This window comes from Toxotes jaculatrix, chromosome 14 (assembly GCF_017976425.1).
Source record: "Toxotes jaculatrix isolate fToxJac2 chromosome 14, fToxJac2.pri, whole genome shotgun sequence".
Taxonomy (NCBI): Eukaryota; Metazoa; Chordata; class Actinopteri; family Toxotidae; genus Toxotes; species Toxotes jaculatrix.
The window spans coordinates 10,756,365-10,777,123 of NC_054407.1; the positions used below are offsets into that span (position 1 = coordinate 10,756,365).

At 42.1% G+C, this 20,759-nt stretch overlaps 1 protein-coding gene across 1 annotated transcript in view; it reads right to left on the reverse strand.

The window, feature by feature from the left end:
- Nucleotides 1–19,303, reverse strand: part of dnah9l (dynein, axonemal, heavy polypeptide 9 like) — a 34,204-nt gene extending 14,901 nt beyond the window's left edge. The window contains exons 1-50 of the mRNA XM_041054686.1: nt 19,274–19,303; nt 18,855–19,045; nt 17,576–17,771; nt 17,186–17,285; nt 16,584–16,795; nt 16,247–16,480; nt 15,785–15,952; nt 15,155–15,271; nt 14,887–15,024; nt 14,495–14,619; nt 13,878–14,073; nt 13,147–13,251; nt 12,801–12,992; nt 12,252–12,452; nt 11,828–12,163; nt 11,621–11,698; nt 11,480–11,535; nt 11,251–11,371; nt 10,943–11,112; nt 10,602–10,824; nt 10,390–10,506; nt 10,102–10,188; nt 9,785–9,943; nt 9,500–9,583; nt 9,231–9,389; nt 8,872–8,994; nt 8,304–8,426; nt 7,849–8,073; nt 7,545–7,763; nt 7,039–7,206; nt 6,745–6,870; nt 6,544–6,651; nt 6,319–6,450; nt 6,069–6,229; nt 5,789–5,945; nt 5,524–5,669; nt 5,279–5,395; nt 5,045–5,183; nt 4,228–4,320; nt 3,955–4,149; nt 3,737–3,814; nt 3,249–3,381; nt 2,778–2,905; nt 2,491–2,639; nt 2,238–2,388; nt 1,959–2,090; nt 1,687–1,860; nt 1,402–1,606; nt 657–822; nt 380–482 (exon numbers count right to left, since the gene is read on the reverse strand). Coding sequence (XP_040910620.1) covers nt 380–482; nt 657–822; nt 1,402–1,606; nt 1,687–1,860; nt 1,959–2,090; nt 2,238–2,388; nt 2,491–2,639; nt 2,778–2,905; nt 3,249–3,381; nt 3,737–3,814; nt 3,955–4,149; nt 4,228–4,320; nt 5,045–5,183; nt 5,279–5,395; nt 5,524–5,669; nt 5,789–5,945; nt 6,069–6,229; nt 6,319–6,450; nt 6,544–6,651; nt 6,745–6,870; nt 7,039–7,206; nt 7,545–7,763; nt 7,849–8,073; nt 8,304–8,426; nt 8,872–8,994; nt 9,231–9,389; nt 9,500–9,583; nt 9,785–9,943; nt 10,102–10,188; nt 10,390–10,506; nt 10,602–10,824; nt 10,943–11,112; nt 11,251–11,371; nt 11,480–11,535; nt 11,621–11,698; nt 11,828–12,163; nt 12,252–12,452; nt 12,801–12,992; nt 13,147–13,251; nt 13,878–14,073; nt 14,495–14,619; nt 14,887–15,024; nt 15,155–15,271; nt 15,785–15,952; nt 16,247–16,480; nt 16,584–16,795; nt 17,186–17,285; nt 17,576–17,771; nt 18,855–19,045; nt 19,274–19,303 — 7,446 coding nt within the window. The remainder of the gene's footprint in view (nt 1–379; nt 483–656; nt 823–1,401; nt 1,607–1,686; nt 1,861–1,958; nt 2,091–2,237; nt 2,389–2,490; nt 2,640–2,777; nt 2,906–3,248; nt 3,382–3,736; nt 3,815–3,954; nt 4,150–4,227; nt 4,321–5,044; nt 5,184–5,278; nt 5,396–5,523; nt 5,670–5,788; nt 5,946–6,068; nt 6,230–6,318; nt 6,451–6,543; nt 6,652–6,744; nt 6,871–7,038; nt 7,207–7,544; nt 7,764–7,848; nt 8,074–8,303; nt 8,427–8,871; nt 8,995–9,230; nt 9,390–9,499; nt 9,584–9,784; nt 9,944–10,101; nt 10,189–10,389; nt 10,507–10,601; nt 10,825–10,942; nt 11,113–11,250; nt 11,372–11,479; nt 11,536–11,620; nt 11,699–11,827; nt 12,164–12,251; nt 12,453–12,800; nt 12,993–13,146; nt 13,252–13,877; nt 14,074–14,494; nt 14,620–14,886; nt 15,025–15,154; nt 15,272–15,784; nt 15,953–16,246; nt 16,481–16,583; nt 16,796–17,185; nt 17,286–17,575; nt 17,772–18,854; nt 19,046–19,273) is intronic.
- Between the last annotated feature and the right edge of the window lie 1,456 nt (nt 19,304–20,759).

The following is a 20,759-nucleotide window of genomic DNA, read 5'->3' on the forward strand; positions in this document are numbered from 1 at the left end:
ACAAAACCAATATTACTTTCCGAACAGCCTCTGAAATCTGACTTTTAATGAGCTGATTTCGTGTTTATTGGTTATTTATTTTGAAGGATAATAAAATTTTGTTTTCACATCTTTTTCTTTCTTTCTTTTTTTTTTCTGTGCAGGTGCCATAGGACTTCGGTGCATTGTGGACTGGGTGGCAGTTGCCCCCACAACCTGGGCCCGTACCCAGATAAGTGGCAGATGATGACATGGTATGTTGTTTATATTCATTACAATAAATGTATTTTTGAATAATGCTTAAAAAGCTTATTAAGTAAATACCATGGCGATGGAAAGTCATTTATTTTGTAAGTATAGTATGTACTTGTATGAGTCTGTGTGAATTCAACTCCTGTACCTGTAGCCTGGGGTTGATAGAGAAGCTTCCAGCTGTTGGGTTCATACAGGTGATATACTGGCAGTTGTGTATTTCCTTCAGCACCAGTCGTTGTCTGTCATACCTAAAAACATTCACTTTATTTAGTTTCCACCTAACAATCAAACTTTGTACAACCCGTATTCACTGCACAGCACATGTTGTTACACACAGTGTGGAGCTGTATAATTGTACATTTCAGCAGCATGAAGGCTTTGAATGTGTGTGTGTGTGTCCATAACGTGTGTGTCAGTTTTACCAATGGCTGTAGTCAAGGTGCTGGCGTATGAGTGTGTGCGGCTGCACGGTCCCATAAACGTCCACCTCAGGCATGTTGAGGTCGTCTATGAAGTAGATGAGTCTCTTAGCGGTGGGTGGAGCAAATTTACGACCAGCTTTCTTCTCCAGGGGTTTCTCTAGGACACCTGAGGTCCACATAATGAATAAGACAGCTCGTGAAAATGAAAAAAAATTACTACACAGAAAATGTGTAAATTGCAAAGGACTGCTTCTCAGCCCTGCACTGGGAAAAGAGAATTAAAATTTCAAAGGGTAAATCAACGAGTCAAAATAAAAAGCTTATACTGTAGTGAGTGCTGTGAACTTTAACAACTACTAATAGGCAAATGCAGGGAGGTACTATAAGGAGATGTAACACATAGTGACGCATGGTACATCCAAAAATCAAAATCTTATAGCCTGGTTTTTGTCATTCACACAGTGTATGCAGTTTTTAGTATTTAAAAAGACTTTAAGCAGAGCAAGGACATCTGAGAAAAAAAAAAAGATCCAGTATTCTACTTAAACAAGAACACCCTGTCCTTCGTGGGAAGTCATTTAATAGGAACAGCACATTGATTTGAGCTCAATTTTCCATGACACTTTGGACATCAATAGAAAAAAAGTCACCAAACTAATTTTTCTTCCCTTGAGCTCTATCACTCATCAAATGAAAAGACTTCCTAGAATCTGTATCTATGTGTTCTCATTCCTGTGATTCTTACGCTGTAGCATGGCTGATGTGGTGTAGTAGTTGAAGGGGACTTTTGCCACCATGTAGTCCTCCTTCAGCCTGGCGACTTTATCAGACACCAGGATGGTCTTGCCCACTCCAGCGTTGCCCACTAACATGATAGGTTTGCCTCTCTGGAGCAGCAGGTCCATAAAGTAGGTCAGACAAATAGTTTCTGGGGTGTGAACCAGCACCGTCTGAAACAAACAAACAAAGGGCTGGTTCAGGAGTGTAAATATAATTTACAGTAATTCTGTTTGTACACAACCCCGCACACCTGTAATGGTACATCAGGTTCCAGCTCAAATGGCACCATCTTCTCGCTCCAGGGAGTAAACTTTTTAGTCTCAGCGTCTATGAAATAGTCAAAGACGGTGCCCTGGGAAGGAAACTTCACTGCTCGCATCTCCTTAGACCACCAGCGGCTGAATTCGGCACGGTAGTCATTCAGCTGCAACCATGATGTAACACGAATGTACTCATTAGAAGCAAAGCAAGACGACAATAATACAAAGAAGTTCATCAAGCAAACATTCAGTCACCACACACATGATCCTGGAAGAGAGCCCCGCCGAAGGCCCAGACACAGGCGAAGACAAAGTAGATTTCGTAGAGTTCTCGGGGAGAGTCGGCTGGAGTGTTGTCCTTGGTCAGCAGGCAATCCAACAAGGAGCACAGCGTCTGATGGAGCAAACATAGAAATGCAACATCTGATTAGACAAGAGATAGTAACACATTTTTTTGCCGGTTGAATAGAGAGGACGTAAAGGTGTGCGAGACACTGATTGGGACTCTTTGATACAAAATAAGCCTGCTGTGTGTCCTCACCTGCACCATGCTGTTTTCTGGTATGGGAGTGATGGTTTTCAAGTTGCAGCGCACTTGTTCCAGGCAGTACGGCACATACTTATCAAAGAGTATGGTGAGGTTGGCTCGTTCTGACTGGGCCTGTCGGGTGTCAATCCAGCTTGTCACATAACTGAGGATACAGTAAAGACAGAGCTGCTTAACCAAATTACAGTTTCAGAAAAAAAGAAAAGAGAAGTTTGTGACTTTAAATGTGTAGTTGCGTGTGTCTTACGAGCTCCAGCCAAGGTCCTGTGGGTTGACATAGAGTATTCCGGCTCTGGAAACAGTAGCTGGAGTAGCAGCCTTCAGGTGAGAGATCTCAAACAGCAGACGCATGGAAGATGACAAACTGATCCTCTCATTACTGGCAAGAGTCAGTACCTGGACAGAAGGCAGGAAAAATTAGGTGAGCTTTGGGTTGGTTGATGTAAAACTAAACCCTCAAAAAAAAAAAGGACAGAATCCAGTATTAAGAGAATGGAAACAGGACAATATCAGAGAACACAGATGTGCTTTCACCTTGTTGTCATCCATAACTGTGTTGAGTGACTCAATCCACATTGGATCAATATCTCCATCCAGAACAATCCATTTCGGACCATCATGGCCCAGTGAGGTCAGCTCTCGCATGGTAGAGGAGAACAGACCTGAAATAAAGCAGAGAGTAAAACATATAGTGTATTTTCTTTACATTGTTCTAGTGCAAAGCCATTAATGGGGCAAAAATGTCACAAATTATAATTTAATATTCAACTAAAAGAAACTCATGTAGTGGAATCACTGTCAAATTATTCTACATCTATGAGAATGAGAACTAACTCTGAACCAGAAAAAGAACAAATTCTAATTAATTCAGAGAAGAGGCTTTGGAATAAATTATGGCCTTGGCACCAAAATAACTCCTGCATAACAGCGAGCCAAAACTTGAAGGAAGCCTTGATTCCCTTGATCATCACTTATTTCTCATTAAATTCCTTGTATAATCCTCACCGTCTTTCCACTCTCTGGTGGCTGGGTGCAGGTATCCGAACAACTCATCTGTGGTCACAGCTTTAGGGTTGATGTCATTCCACACAGGCTTCATCTTCATGTTTGCGTAGGTTCTGTGGAGAGTCTTCAAGATCTGACGAATAAACATAAATCTAGGACACAATGTACACCACGTCTTCTCACGAAAGCAAATCTCTCACTGTTACCCTGCATAGCAACAGACGTGAGAGCAGTGAAATTCAGCTGTAGCAGGGCAGCATCAACCCAAGAATGTAGAGATAGTGGCTTTGTTTGACACCTGTACAGTGTTTTAATAAATCAAAGATCTACAAAAAAAAAAATCCCCAAACTGAAGGGTGTAGTTTCAGCCTTAAAATGTATGTGCCTCTGAAGGGAGGACAGTCGTGGTAAGTCACGTCTTATATAAAGTGGCTTTGAAAATATATAGACAAATACTATTTTGTATGTGGTCAAAGTTGCAAGTTAACCTGGCTCTTTCCAGTTCCTGGTCCGCCTACTACAAACACAGAGTGCCTGACAGCCAGCAGCTCCTCCAGCTGGGTCACCTGAAGACACACAAAAAAAATTACATTATACTTGATTTCTGATTAAATAAGTACTACTCTTTACACATTCACGTTTCTTTCTGACAGATCACAGAGATGAGGAGTTCTTGTCATTTCAACATAATGTTAAAATGAGACACCTTAAGTATGAAGTTCTCCTCAGGCTGCAGGCGCAGTTCACTGACTGACTGGCGAACAGCATTCTCCAGCTCAGGGTCTCTCTTCCTGGGCACGTCCAGCTGAGGGAACAGGTCACTGATCAGCCCGAGGAATATGGGCACATCGCTGGTCACTATCTTAGGCAGGTTGAAGTCCCTCAGCGCTCGCATCAGCACCTGGGGAGAAAAGGACAGCTGTGATGCTGTAAGGCAAATGCACTTATAAACTTATCAAGGACAAAGAGTGATGCACACCTGCTCTTCAGGCCTGCTACGATCCTCTCTTTTTAGAGACCCTGCCACAACCAGGACTGATTTGATGGCTCTCAAACCCCAATCATAATGATCCTGTCAGATAAAGAAAGCAAAGTTATGTAAGTCATCAAACGAGCACGATAAAATCTGATGTTTTACACTAAGTTGTTTTTGTAATGTATTTCAATAGTGAAGAGAACAAGTCTATGTAATGTAAGTCATCTAAGTCTGTGAGGTCTATATTAATTGTGCAATTACAAGCATCAGCGCATGGAGTAATTACACTGAAAATTATACTGAAAATGAAAAATGTGCAAGACTGATAAGTGTATTCAAGAACACCTGCTATTTTTGTTCATGCCCTGCATATTCACTGCGTTATACACAAAAGGATTGATTAAAGTGGGAAATGAATAAAAAGGGTGTAGTGATTAATCAGCATCTTGTCCGCCAGTCACACGGCCAGCATCTAATGACTGCACAAACCACCTCTCAGAGTCAGGAAAGGATATAATATCACCACAACAAAAATCGAGAACCAAAAGTTGAATTAATTTCTAGAAATATCAGTGTTTCTCACTGTATTTATAATCATGGTTAGAAGCAGAGGTTAAGGCTGATCCCTGTGAAGACGTTGTTTGCCTAATTTAACCACAGACCTTGCGCTCACAAGATCCAAATGAGATTTCTTCTCTTTCCCGTATCTTTTCATTAACATTCACCTTTGATTTTCACATCATGTGTACTCATCCTAAAATAGCACAGAAGACAGTTATAGTACCGTCTGTGTCTCGACAAATTGGTTTTATGTGCGTACCTGTTTGGACAGCAACTCTTTACAAAGAGTGTAAAGGCTGATGAATTTGCGTGCGAGCAGACGAGCGTCTATGAATCCTTCGGCAACCAACATGATCTCACAGATCAGCTCAAAGTCTGGGATCACCATGGCACAGGGCCTGAGCAGTCAGGAAAACCATTTTTTGTTTTTAATTAGTCACCTTTAACAATACTTGCACTTAATATCTCCTCATTCTCTCTGTTTATATCAGACCTGAATAAAGCCTTGAGGTTCTCTGGGAGCTCAGCCCTGCCGGCATAACCAGGGTTCAGCGTGATGAAGATTCCCACTGTTGGCTTCAGCTCAATCTCTTCTCCCAGGAAATGGAACCTATATACACACAGACAGTACAAGTTACAGATTACTAAATGGGTGATATCACAGGAATGGATCAATGGAGAAAAAGGTGAATAACTATATGGACAGTTTCTAATGCATGTCATTATTTCCATGTCTACCTTTGCTTCTTGTTGCGCACAGCATCCTGTATAGTTTTGACCTGTACAGCCACCACAGACAGCACCTCCACTGAGATCCTGTTAAATTCATCAAAGCATCCCCAAACTCCTGTCTGAGCCAGACCCTTATAAATATTACCTATGGACTGAAGCGATGTGACGGAGACAGAGAAAGTGAAGGTGGAATGAATACAAATGACAAGATATATGAAGTAAATGTGACATACGTGGACTCTACGGAGAGCATCTGCACAGTCCACGCTACCTTGTAGTCCATCTGTTCTGAGCAGTTGAAAACATATACCATGATGCCCAAGGAGCGTCCAAGGTCCTTAGTAGTCTCTGTCTTACCAGTGCCAGCTGGGCCCGAGGGGGCACCACTCATAGTCAGGTGGAGGGACTGGGTCAGGGTTATGTAACACCTAACAAAAGAAAGGTTGAGATATGAAATATAACTTTGGATTCAGTGCGCCAATGTATTTGCAAACAGTTTGGTCTAACGTGTGTCTGCATGTGTATTGGTAGTGTGCTATATGTACATGTACCTGTCAGTGAGTGGAGTGATGACCAGTCTGTTAGTGTTCCCCAGGTATTCATAGCTGAACTGGAACTGGGCGTCACAGATGTTAACGTAACAGTGTCTGGTTTCATCACCCCAGCGATGGCGTAACTGGGACAGCCATGCAAATGCCTGTCCTGTTGTCACCTAGGATACACATACAGTAACGCCAACGGGGAGGTCTAATTGTTTGCATAAAACTCATCCATCAAATTTAAGTCTAACATTAGCATTACCTTCTGAGATATGAGATTGGCGACCACGTCTCGAGCGTGGACATCAATAGTGCAGACAGTCATAATTTTCTGTCTGTCTCCAGGAGTTAAATCTCCGAGCAGCATGTGGATCAGCGAGTTCAGCTGTGTAATCTAGAAAACCAGAATTTAGCAAACATCAACGAAAACAACAACTATATTCAACCACCATCATTACAGTATCTTACTCAAGTGTGTTAGCGCTACCTGTTTTCTGTTGTAATCTTTGAGGGCTGTTTCAAATCCCTCCTCCACTCTCTCGAAGGCAATGCCCACATCTGTGGCCCACCACACCTGACTACCAGTCAGCCCTACCTATGAATGGAAGGAAAAACAGGTGCAGACAACAGATTATTTCCATGTTTGTGAAGTCAAAGTGGTAATTCAGCTGATGATATATAATCACACCTGTGCAGGGTAGTCAAAGAGCCACTGGTCTCGTGGTTTGTCTTCGTAGGCTGCTACTGCCTCCTGGATCTCCTTCCTAACCGTACAGCGCATGGTGCTCTCCAAGGCACTTAACCAACACTCTGCCTGTCAATAAATAAATAAATAAAATAAATGTAGAATTCCCTGCTATATAATGTTTGAAAAAAAAGCATGAAAATGATTACTAATGGCAAACACACATGTGATTGGTGAATACAGGGATGACTGTTATTGTACTTGCACACAAGGAAATCAAATTTAGTTTTTCAAAACCTGTCCTTCACAGACACACGGCTCAGAGAACGGAACATATTCTCGCTCTCGGCTGTACATCCCTATGGCAACTGCCTCCTCATCCTCCTCCCCTCCTCCATTTCTGTCTGAGTCCTTGAAGCGAAGATCTGCTATGTTGTCAAAAAGCTTCAGCAAGTGTCTGGTCACCTAGAAAACACACACACACACACACACACACACACACACACACACACACACACACACACACACACACACACACACACACACACACACATATAAACACAGATTATTGTTCCAATTTTAAGGTTATGTTGTTTACAGACTTGACTGGAATTTAAGAAAAAAAAAAAGAAAACAATAAGACACAATGTCAAATTTCCACTTTGTCTTTCATTCCTATCTTCATTAAAATTCTCTGCTACATAACACAAAGCCACAGTCTGAATATACTGAACAATGACCTGACTATCTCTTTATATGTTCTCTGTTAGAAAACATCCAAGCGTCCTCCCTGCATCTGTCACCTGTTTGGGCTGTGTTCCCTTGGAGACAATCTCTAGCAAATCTGAGGCAGAGACAAAGTAAAATCTGGGGAATGTGAGCCTCTTGGTCTCCAGGTACTCGGCCAGGGCCTTCTCACACACAGACAGCCTCTGCTGCAAAGTCTCCAGGTTCTCCAGGAAGCCGGGCCGGTTGGTTACCTCTACCACGTTACTGTTCTGCACCACCTCAGTCATCAAGCTCTGGGTAAAAGAAAAGGCAATGGTGAGATGGATATAGTGCTTTTACAGTCAACAGAGATTTCGCTCAGCTGTGTGCATGTGTTACCTGGAAGTCAGTGTGTATTCCCTGGAAGCGCTCTGCGTCATTGGCCAGCTGGCAGCGGATGTCCTGGCTGTTGGTGAAGATGCTGTTAAGGTGGGCCCAGGTTCTCTGGACCGACATCCAGGAGGAGATGACCAGGTCAGCCACCATCAGCTTCCTCTGCCATCCACTCACCTCTGCCTGGAAATACTCTACGTACTTACTCATCAGGATGTTCTGCAGCTGCACCTGAGGTGAAATAAAACAGGAGCTTTACACAGAAGTCTCTTTGAGAAATACTTCACATTTCCCATTCATTGTGTATTTGTATCTGCTGGGTTTTGGTCAGCTACCTCTTCGATGTCATTGAGTCAGTGTGGCCCCCAATAACCCCAAACCTAATGTTAAATACCAAAACTATATTATGAAACATCAGGGCACAATATACCAATATAACTACTGAAATCAAGCACACTCACCTGGTTGTCCTCCAGTGTCTCAATCAGATTCTCATCTGCTTTGAGCAGAGGCGTTCCTGTGCTGGTATGAGTTTCATATGACAGCGACATAACGCTCCATGTCTGGGTTATTTCTGCCAAAACCTGAGCAAAAGTAGAATTTTTTTTTTTTCCCCCAAAATGTGACATCTGTCATTTCAAGCATGTTAAAAACATTAAAAATGAGCATCAGGATAAAAATAAAGCCTAGTGAGAAGTTTATTGTTTATCATATCTCTGGAGCTTAGATTTCATCTTGTTGTCTTTTACAGGTCGGCCACAGGTGAATTAACCCCTGGGTATCAATTAATTCATATCATATCTTATTTATACTCTTCATTTAAGATTTAAGAAACTATTTTTCAAACGTGTATCCATGTCGACTGATCTGAGTGAGTTTGAATTATTAAATGAATGTACTATAGCAGACTCAATAAGCAGCTGTCTGTTTTGTTTAGTCAGTAATTTGACCGTCTTGACCCTTCTGCACTGATGACTACTTTTTTAATATACAGCACCAATATACTATTACTGGTTGGTCTCTTCCTACCTTCTCTATGGCCATTTCTTTCACAGCCTTGTCCACTATGTTTTTGACCTCGTCCTCCACACGGTGAAGCTGTAATTCCAAAAGGTCCCCCAGGGTGGTGCCCTCCCCCATTACAAACCTGACCTGAGGGCAAACAGCAATACGTGGCAACCGTGAGTGTGATCAGATTTCAGATCAGGATAATTGGGTTCACTGAACTGTGTTGGTCATGACAGGCCTGGATAGGAGTCTGCAGGATAGATGAGTGAAGGTTTGTACATGAAGTCTAGATTAAAGAAGAACAGAACTAAACTCAGTAGAATGGCAAATACTGAAACAGATGGCAGAGACACTGTGAAGCAGCAGAGATAGTATCATACCCCGGTGGTGTTCATCAGTTGTTGCCAGTGTCTTTCTCTGACAGCTGAGTTTTGCAGTTCGTTGATGGCTCTCAGAGAGGTCAACAGGTTCTTCACAGTCGACTCCAGACCCATGTAGACGTCCCACACCCGCACCTCCTTATCCAGCATTTTCATCTCCTTTAATGTGCAGTAGAGATTGTTATTAATTATCAAAGAAGCTTATTCTTTTTCTTAACCCTGGCAAAAATGTAATATTATGTCTGTCTGTCCACGAAAGCTTGTCATACTTTGGCGAATCGTCTCAGCTCCATGTCCATCTGCTCAACATTGATCTCTTTCCATGGAGTCTTGGTCCAATCCTCTATGCTGGTCTGGAATGAAGAGGAGAAAGGGAAACATTTAATCTGTGATTCTTTAATAACCTTTAGGGTACCTGAAGTGTGGAAACTCGCAGTCACTATACTCTCACTATCCCTGTCCCTTCTGCCTTATGTAAATCAATCATAATCAGTTCAATCATAACTAAGAAATCAAAATGCCAACCTATTTTTATTGTGATGATTAATGTGTACCTTGACAAAGATGACCATGTCCCAGACCGCTTTGACCAGTATGATGTCGGAGCGGCACTGGCGCAGCTGCTTGTAGTCTGGGAAGCTGACCTCAAACAGATCAGCTGTGTCCTGCAGCTTCTTCATTTCCGCCTCCATCACTGCCACTGCTCGATTAGACTGGAGACAAGGACATATTGAAATGCTGCACACTGCTGTAATTTTATTAAAAGCAATGGAATTTATTTTTCTATTTCATCATATCCTAAGAAGATATGACTTTGCCAGCAGTGGGCTTTTCATTTTGAATAGGTAGTCATGTACACTTCTTATCTCACCTTATCAATTAGTTTATAGGGCTCTTCCACACTGATCTTAAAGATGGGTTCAGTACGAAACTGTTCTCTGAACTCATGCTGTTTCACCTGAAATATTGGTAAAGAAAACAGGACATTCTTATACATGTTTGCCTCCAGCTCTCCATCTATGGCACATGGGGGGGGGGGGGGGGGTTGTTGGTCATATATAATGCAGGACAGAAAGTGAGAAGGTTTCTATGTCAGATATTGAGCTCTTTGTTAGGGGCTACCACACTGACATCCTACCCCACTCACACACAGCCTCACCTCAAACCGGACACATTTCCTGCGTATAACTGAAACTTCATTTGACTGTAGAGGCGCCACTTCGTGTTTGACTGTGAAGGCAATCTTCCTGAGACTCTTCCACTTCTCCGGCAGCTCCTGTGTTTTATGATGATAAAGTGAAGAATGTAATATACTGATAAATGTACATATTCCCAGAGTAACCATGTGTGTATCAGAGCAATGGCACACACTTCTAGCTGTGTGTAGACACTCTCAGGCAGTTGCTGTCCGTAGGTCTTGAGGAGCTCAGCGGTAGACTTGAGAGGTTTGAAGTGCTGTTCATTGCTGATCTGTCTGTCTCGTATGGCCATGAGGTGTCCCATGATGTCTACAAGGCCTGCATAGTCGCCATCTGATACCTTTTTGGAAAGACCATGGGCTGTGTCCTGGACAAAAGAGGATAATTCTCTCACGCTGTGGGATAGAGAGGAGGGAGGATGACGTTGAGTTTTTAACTTCTCGTCCATTTAGAGAGATAAATATTTATGACTGTGCTTGCATATGTATGTCCTTGTGTGTGCTTGTGTCTCACCTCTGGTTCACGTGGTTCAGCAGGTGCTCCTTGAACATCCAGCTCCATCTCTTGATGACATTCATCAGCGTGTGCTTGAAGGGTCTGATGTCCAACTGCAGCCAGCCACAAAACACCCTCCTGTCCTCCATCTTGCTCACTCTTACATACAGAGACTCAAACAGGTTGATCTGGAATGACGAAAGATATGACAACTCAGGGAAAATGGCAAAAGAGGAAAGGACTAGAAACCGTGGTTGCACTGAGAAGATCCATAAAATATTAAATTGTGGTTAAATACAGGAATATTAAAGGCTGGTGAAGCACACCTGCTCTTTGAAGTTATCCAGGGTGGGTGGGTTCTTTTTTAGTTCGTAGTCTGCATACAGCTCAGCTTCTTCTGTGCTCAACACGTGGCCATAAAGCAGAAACTGCCTCATGAATTCAGACCTGTGAAACATGAACAACCTGCTTTTTTCTTTCCAAATTCTATCCTATCATTTTTAAAGAAATAAGAATGATAATTAAATTACACAGAAACAAAAAGCCACATCTGACCTGTCATCAGTCCAGAGGTAGCGATAGTTGCCAAATGATCCCTGGTACTCCCTGACCTGAAAATCAACAAAGTCTTTCCATTTAGAAGCCTGTAGGCATAACAAAATAGTCACCATGTGTGGACAGAAAAATAAAACTTACCTTAGCGATAGCTGCACGAGCCCGTGAGCGGATTACGTGGCACATCTCTGACAAATCTTCCATTTCATTTATGTCACACTACAAGATGAGCAAACAAGATAGAGTGATGTGGCGTTGTTAAAGTGTCAGCAGATAAATATATTTCGGTACGTGTACACAGTATGCATGCACAATGAGTATAAGTCCATGATCTAATCTGTACAGCACCTGATAGTTATCCAGCTGTTTATGATTTGCCACTCTGGGAATGAAGGATGCCATGTTTGTGATGTTGGCCACCATCTTATCCACAATGTCATAGAAGTTACCACTGTGGCTGAAGTCCAACGAGGGGTCAAAGATCATCTCATTGCTGTTTAGTACAAGTTGGACCTCAAACAGTGGTGAAATGCGCTGGGCTGCATCTGTGTTGTCCATAAGATACTGCAGGGAGCAGCGTATCGCACTGGAGAAGCCTGTCAGGATCATCCGATCCACGTAGTCTGTGTAGGCCTGCCACTCGCTGCTGCCCAGGTCTGTCACACCGAGCAGAGACTGGTTCTCCTGGAGCACAGTGGGAACAGTGATGTGTTCAAGGGAGTTAAGGACAAGTCCCTCTCTCTGGAATAAGGGGTGAATCATGAAAACATACCTGCAGAACTTTGTGTATCTCCTCCCCTGTACTAGTGATGAGAGCATGCTGTTTGGAAACACTCTCTTCAATGTCAGAGAAGATAAGGAGAGCAGAACCCCGGCTCTTTCGGGTGATGAAGGCCCGGTGGCTGAATTTAGCCATAAGGGCCTGGATGGCAGTCACATTAGCTTTGCTCTTCTGGACACGACTGGAGATGCTCTGGCAGCGGCAAAAGAGAGAAACTATTACAACCAGTAATTACACTCTCTTTGGAATGAACAGCTGCATGTCGCTTTTTGTTTTAGGAGTGTTTTCTATAATTGGGTAAAACTGGCTTGGATCACGTAAGAAGAATGCCAAGTTTCGTGATGTATTGGCAAGCAGCAGTTTCACGGCATGCTGTTAAACAAACTCTAAAATGAACCACAAGTCTATTTCATATTTCAACTCAAAATGCATCTGAGAACAGCTTGAAATACAGTAGAGTGCATATGATACAAAACGGTGTCAACGTGTGTACTGAAAAAACGTTAACATTAAATTCAGATGGTAAGAAATGTTCTGTACCTTAACCAGGTCTCGTGTGCTCTGGATATAGTCCCATAGGTCATCCTGAGCCCAGGTAAGCTCCTTGAGGGCTGGATCTAGCTGTCGTTTTGTCTCATTCATCTCATCTTTCACCAGTCCCAGCTCCACAGCCAGGATGGTGCTTTGGAGCTGGTTGTACCACTGGGTCACCAAGGTCAGTGTCTGCGTGTACTACACGATAAAAAGGAGTGTATCAGATGGCTTTTGACATGTTTTACAGGTCAACAAACCATTTACTGTTGAAGAATGTATCCACAGCTCATACATATACAATCAGCTTTTCTGACACAATGCCCGGTGCAACACTAAGAGCTCAGCTACCCACCATGTAGAGTCTCTCCCGTTTGGAGTAGAGGTGGAGAGCTGCTTTAGGAATGTTTTGGTTCTTCAAAATACCCAGATACTTCACCTCCCTTAGCACTGATGTTAACTTGGGGGGAGAGAGGAGGAGAAAAAAAAAGAATACATAATTTGATGAATCCACAGATAAAGCTCAGTTTTGTTTCCTTTTACTTTCACAAGAATAAAAATCTGAATACATAGGATCAGCATCATAAACTGGAGATATCATGTAGACTTATGAATAGTTTGGTGGTAGACATACAAAGACCAGTCACTGTTGGAACTAAGTGCACATATACATTATACAGTACATTATAAGAAATGTGCATAGTACATCAGGTAAATGTTTTATCCTTGGATTTAAGTGCCTGATTTTGAGCAGATTAGTTAGACATATTCACTGGTCGTCTTGTTTCTCTGATTTTATGCTTATTATGGTCTGGGATATTCTTTGCCTGTTCACACACTGTGGTTAGTTGTTGCTAATGTAAAATGTCACAATATTTATTGTAAATTATCCATAGTAGTTCATGTTAAGCATCATCCTTTATCTTTTGTGTTAGCAGGTATGACTGTCTGAAGATTTCTGCACCAGCTACACATCAGAAAAAAAACGTGTACACTTAAATTAAAAAAAAAAAAACTCTGATTAATATGTTGTTTGTATGTTTGTTGATTGTTGTTGATTGGCAACTGTATCCTCTTTGTGCTTACAGCTGGACTGAAGTTGACCTGGAACAGGCCTGTGTCAGTGTCCAGTGTGAGCAGTGGTTCCTTCAGGTGGGTTTGACAGATTTCCTCCAAGCCCTCCGTCCACTCTGAGAACAGCTCCTCATCATGCTGGTCCAGAACCTCCAGAACACGTTCACACTTCTGGAGGACATCGTCCGCCTCAGCACACCCCAGAGGCCTGGAAGGGAGAGAGGGAAGGAAGGATCTTGCATGTATATTAGCTTGTATGTATTCTTGAAGTGCATTTGCTAGAATTTTAATTCAAAACAAGATTAAAACTGTTTTCAAAAGGTAATGACTTGCAAATGCTAACTAGCAAAATCAATAGCTTTTGAAGTATTGAAGAGTTTCGATTTAGTTTTTAACCAAAACAGATATTTTAAGTAAACATTGCATTTCAGATGAAGATTTCTGAATGTCTGTTTTTTTCTATTAAAGACACCAGTCTAACTTATGTTTTAAACATTTGACTGTTTAAAGCTTTAAAAGGACTGCCTGAGAATTTTTCTATTAATATATATTATGCTTAACGCAACAGCAGAACTCAGACGACGATGATGGAGTACTTGTGTGTGTATTTAAGTAGGGCCGGCCCATACATGTGAGCAAGTTGGCAGAGGTTACTCCTGTTGGTGAGGATGCGATTTCGAAGTTCCTGTGACCATTTGAGGTTGCCAGCCACTGACGGCATATTTTTCCCCAGGACTGCACAGCCTGACCGCAGCTGAAAATGAAAAGGTTTAATTAATTTGGTTCATGACTGAGTCATATTCATTAATTTAAGTAAATACTTTTGTAGCACATTTCGTTAGTATGTGAGCCGTATGTCATAATAAGCTGTGAGCAAGTTTCCTGTTATGGCATAATTTAGTATGGTAACTAGCTGTAGTCTGATTATATAGCTGTATTTTTGTATATTCTGAAGAAAGTGTGTCAATATTTTAAATTTATGAATAGAATAGAATAATTACTTCTGTTCCATCTCTCTTACCCCATTTCTGTGTTGATCAAGTATAAACTGACAGTCGTCTATTTCCTGGCTAAACATGGTCAACAGCATGTTGTAGTTAGGAGAGAACAGCTGGTGGATCCTGGGTCTCTCAAGCAGGGTGCCAAAAATCTTTAACAACTAAATGGGACAAAAACAACAGTTTTAAGACAGTGCACATTTTCGACCTAGATGCATTATGACGACCAATTCAAAAATTCTGTTTGTAAAAAACTAAATTGTTTAAGGAGCTCAGCTGTAAAAGACGCACCTTAAAGGCTGACTTCAGATTTTTGGAGTGCTGGAAAGCCAGATTGAGGACAGTCCCAAGCCTCTGGTCAAAATCTCTGTTCTGGTCCATGAAGCGCCTGTAGAGACTTACAAAATCCTGGACACAACACGACCGTATTAGACAGGAAATGATGGATATGTCCAGTTTCCAAATTATAAAGCTTTGAGTCCACTTTTATTAGTAGGCAATTTTTAATTCATAATATTTTTAGTGGAGTACTTCAAATTGTCCTTAGCTCAGTTGATCGGTATTTGCTGGAATAACACAGACTTGCAAAAAAAAAATATTATATCCATTTCTGATTGAGTTCCAGTTTATATTGGCTGAGTCACACTGGAAGCTGTAAAATATCTAGTAAATTAAATATTGATGCGCTGACAAATAATGACTGCTGTCACTGGTTCTTGCGTGTTGCTTAGCAACTACTTTGCTTTGCTACTTTTCAATTACTCCACTGCTGGGCAGAAAAATGACATCTAATTGTTATTTTTATTATGCGGCTGAGCCTGTCAATTCCACTTAGAAATGGCTGTGAATCACAGCCCTTTGGGGCTTATTAATTAAATAGCAGCGTGATATCAAAGACAACTGCAACAATCTCAATCTCACATCGTTAGTGTAGTCCAAGGGGTCATATTTGCTCTCTCTGAGAGCCCGCCACCGGTCATGAAACTCCTCGCTCATGCCGAAGACCATCTCACTGAGGACTTTCCCTCTGGATCCACCCACTTCAACCTTCTCCAGCTTCAGAAAGTCCAGTGCTGTTGCAAAAAGTTCCTATAGATGACAGAAGAAAAAAGCCACTGAAGGGCTCAGGCTGATAGGATGGGGGTAAAGATAGTTGCCATTGTCAGACGGCAGTTTTACTATTTACAACAATAAATCAAAAATATACATTTAAAATGAGTATACAGAAGTTTACTCGATGTAAAATGTGTACTCAAAATAACAGTCATTGTTATCAATATCAAGAAATAATGTCTTCCAATTGTTTTAGCATCTTTTTTTTTTTTTAGGGATAACAGCCTATAAAACCATCACACACAGAGCTCAGCTTGTAAACCCTCGCACCTCGATCATGAGCAGCCTTTCCATGATGCGGTCTGAACGCTGGAACACAAGTGTTGCTGGAAAGTCCCACAGCTTGATGTTCCGGCTGTGTCTGTAGTACTCAGGGATACGCTGGCGGTGAGTGTGAAACAACTGCTTGAAGGTGCGCAGAACTGAGATGGTTATCTGGACTCTCTCCACCCCCTCCTCAAGCTCCATCTTAAACAGTTCCTCTGGGATGAGGTAGGCAAAGGCCTGAAGACAAACAATAATTTGGATGTACAACTATTTAAGTCACTTAATGTCTCTCATTTTGTCTCCATTTCTTTCACACAAACATAGCAATGTATCACTGTACCTTTTCAATAATCAGATTACAGAACTCCTGCAGGAGGACCACCATGCGTTGCGGAGTGCAGTAGTACTGGGAATGGCCCCAGATGAGACAGAGAGTATGGAAGAGAGGAGGCAGGAGAGCGTCTACTTGAGGGAAACTCCTCTCCTCTAAGCTGCTGATCAGTCTCCTCAGAGGGCGAAGATACAGATCTATGTCCTCTGCTTCCAGCAAAGCTATAATTATCACAGACAGATGTATCAATATATAACACAACCCTAACAGGGAGGTAATTTAAGAGAATTAAAATCATACAGTGGACAGTGGATTGACAATTTCTAGAAAAAAATGGCAATTTGATAGCCATGTTGCTTGCCATAGCTAAACGAGCATGATGACACAAAAAGAGGCAAGGTAAACTAGCATTCGAGTACAAATATGAAATCCAGAAGAATTTGTCATGCTAAATATAAATAGTGTTTGGACTCTGAGACAGAGAAAATGAAAAAAGAAACTCTCTTTGTCCATTTGGAGAATTAAATCTTCTTAAGTAAAACTAAATGTGAAATGAGAAAATTAATTAATTAGCTTTGATAAATTATAAATGATGAGTGATGCTCATCTACCCTGATTAACTTTGACGCACACATCCTTAAAGGAGGAGTAGTAACTGCTCTTGACTCTTCTCAGAATCTCCATTATCTGCTTCACTTTGGGGCTCTGGATCTGAAAACAAGGGCATCATAGTAGGATGTGTATTAGCTGGACTGATGTTGGAAGATAAATACTCCATTAGTGAAGCGTATGGTATGTTGTGCAACACATTCTGGGTCTGCTGACTTTAAATAATTCAGTACTCTCAAGCAAGTTGTGGACCCAATATCTAGTCTTTAGGAATAACAATATCTAATACCCATTCTATGAATTACAAACACTGTTATTCTGACAACTACTGTTTCAGTTTACATTTTGAACTGAGTACACCCCTGCCAGCTTCCACAGAACCAGTCTCATACTTGAGCGTGGATGCCGAGCAGGTTTTCTCTCTGAGTGGACCAAAACTGGAGCTCCACGTTGGGGCCTGGGTGATCTCCACGGAGCAGCACCATACCAGAATCTTTCTTCAGGATATTCCATATCTGTCCGGACCACTGAACTATCAGAGTTTCTATAGAGTATAACAAGCCACGGTCCAGTGGCCAACCAGTGGGACTGAGGGAGACAGAGAGAGGGGCAATCAGTGTAGGTAAAACAGCAATATGGGCTGTGGAAAATGAATGTGCAAAACCACCAAAAACAGGACTAACAGGACTATAACATTATGAGAATAAAATTTTAGTTAGTTCAAGCTCATCACAGTAATCTTCTGAATCTTTTTTATTAATTTGATGCAACACTTTCTGTAAAGAAGACGCTGGTGACTTGTTTGTGCATTAACAATTTACCTTCATTCATTACCTGGAAATACCAGATGTACAAATAAATGCTATAGTATATTACATCTTATTCTCTACATTATGCAAAAGCCTGTGGCCATAGCCCAGTTTGTGCCTCTCCACACAATACATGTTGCTTTTATAAAAGCTTCATGAGAGATGTAAAAACCTGAGCTTTGCATTCATGACATCCACAGAGAGAAGGCTGGCGCACCTGTTGAGCCAATCCCCGCAGATCAACACTCACCTCTGATCAGCTCCCAAGGTGCTACTCTGTTAGCCACTATGGCCTTGAAGGGTTTTTTACAACTCCAAAAATTTTACTAAATATGAAGAAATACAATAAGATTCATACAGATATTTTACCTGTATAGTAAAATATAGAATTCTATTTTTTTTGTTTTTTAAAAAAAATTATTTATTTAGTTGCGAAATAGGCGGGCAGTTGTCATTTCCGGTTACAAGTTAAACGGAAGTTCAGAGCAGTAGTAAGTCTTTGCCTCGGTTAAAATGTTTTATCGTGCTGCCCATTGGATATTATGCTCTCCCCGCTGGATTGAAGAGGATTTAACAAATCTGGAGGTAAATGCGGTAAGTGTCATCAAACGGCTTGTTTCGTGTGAACCTTGAGGATATAATCACGGCCGTGCAGGTATCAAACGATGCAATGCACCGAGATTCTAGCGTCTGAAAATGTGCAAAGAAAAACACAAAATTAAACTAGGTGATTATTCGGCTGTTGGCTAAAGCTGCATTTATTTTACACGCCCAACACTTCTGTACGCAACATTTCACTGTGTTGCTTGCTTACTCCGATAATAACACACAGACCAAGCACCGCACACGAATACACGCTGACCTGAGTGCAATGTCCTGGGACCGTGCCCTCTCCACACACAGTGGCAGCGGCAGCAGTGTCCGTCCCTCAGCGCGGCCTCTCAGGGTCACCACCTTGCTCCTCAGCTTCTCCAGGTGCCTGTGGATGTCATCGGACACCACCCGCGGCCAGTCCTCGTGGTTCAGACCGCTGGACAGCACGCACACCAGCACCTGTGCATGCAGTGGTCACACAAGCTGTTTTCAAGGTAGCTGAGGACACACATACTGTGTTACACACACACACAAACACACACCATGCAATCTACCTTTGTCATGGCAGCTAAACTCCTTGCAAAGTTGGAACACCCATAACTTCCTTCATGTCCACAGACATCATACCACCTGTATTACTGTGCGACACCTGTACACACACATACACACACACACACGCTTTCCCACCTCTGAGATGACAACAGGAAGGTGCTCCATGGGATATCCAGGCACTTCTCCTAATCGGAGTTGGTGTCTGAAACCTTGGCGGGAGATTCTCTTTACACCCCTCTTTAGCACACACAGCAGCTTGGTCTTCCATGGTGGGGACGTCTTCACGGATGCAAAAACAGTAGGAATGCTTTCAACAGCATTGAAAGCACCAGAAATAAGTAGTGACTTATTTCAAAAAATGTGTATGTTAGATGGTGTGTAGACAGCAAGCCCAGGAGATTTTGTTGTAGACTCACAGTATGTGCCTGCACGTCATTGTTATTGTCTTGTTCAGGAGCTAGATTTACCTAAGGGATATTATTATAAAGAATTTCTTATATACAGTGCATCCAGGAGACAATAGATTATCTGCACTATTAAATATTTACTCAAGGCTGTAACCATGATTGAATTTGCCTACAAAATTGGATGTGAAACCAAGAAGCCAAGATGTGGAGATGGAAAAGAAAATGACACACATTTATGAAGGCATGTGCCTGTACTTTTATACACTCACCTTAAGTCTGTGTGTATTTACCATTGGGCGTGTATATTTTTCTTACCTGAGCATCCCCTGCATGCAGTGTCCCTCCAGGTCCGGTGAAGAGCAGGAGCCTGCTGGTCCAGATGTGGTCCAGGAAATCCAGTATCATCTTCTGGTTCTCATCTGCTCCGATGAAGCGGTTCCACTTATCCGTCTTGACGCGCAGCACGCAGAAAGCCTGCTCCCGGAGGAAGTCCACCCTCTCATCTGACAGCACCACCCCAGCCTTGAGAGAGGGCTCCTGGGGTACACGTACTCCTCCGGTGCCGCCGCTGCCTACAGCACCACTGTTACTGCTGCTGCCGGTGGACTCAGCCATGAAGACTCAGCTGGCAGGAAGAAGGAGGACATAAAGGCTACTACTGCTTTACTCAGTGTGTAAGGGATGTGAAACCAGAAAAGAGAATCACACAGAGTGCAATAAAAGGTACAAACTCACCTCGTTTTTTTCTTGTTAAGATCCAAAGCTACAAATTGACATTTCCCCAAATGAAGCACTGATAAACTCTTTCTATCGTCCCAACAGTATGTTTCTTCTCTCTTCTTCAGCTCTGAGGGCTATCAGCTGGAAAGCTGATACACACCTTGATGGACAGGTTAACTTGTCACTGTGACAATGCAGTGTGGACTCACTTCATTATCCTGCACAGTGCTGGCTATTTATGTAGCCTGTGTGGCCTGAAACCGTATCCTGTAACCTGAGCCTTCAGAGGAGACCTTACTACAGTGACACCTCCAGGACAGGTAATGATATTGCACCTATATGTAGATGGTTTTCAGGGATATGGCATGAGCAAAAGTATTATTTGGTAACAAATAGTAAATTCAAATAATTTGAGAAACTACTTGTACTGTGCATGTGTCAGATGATGGTGAACCTAGTTGTACTAGATTTACTTTTTTTTTTTTAATTTTAAC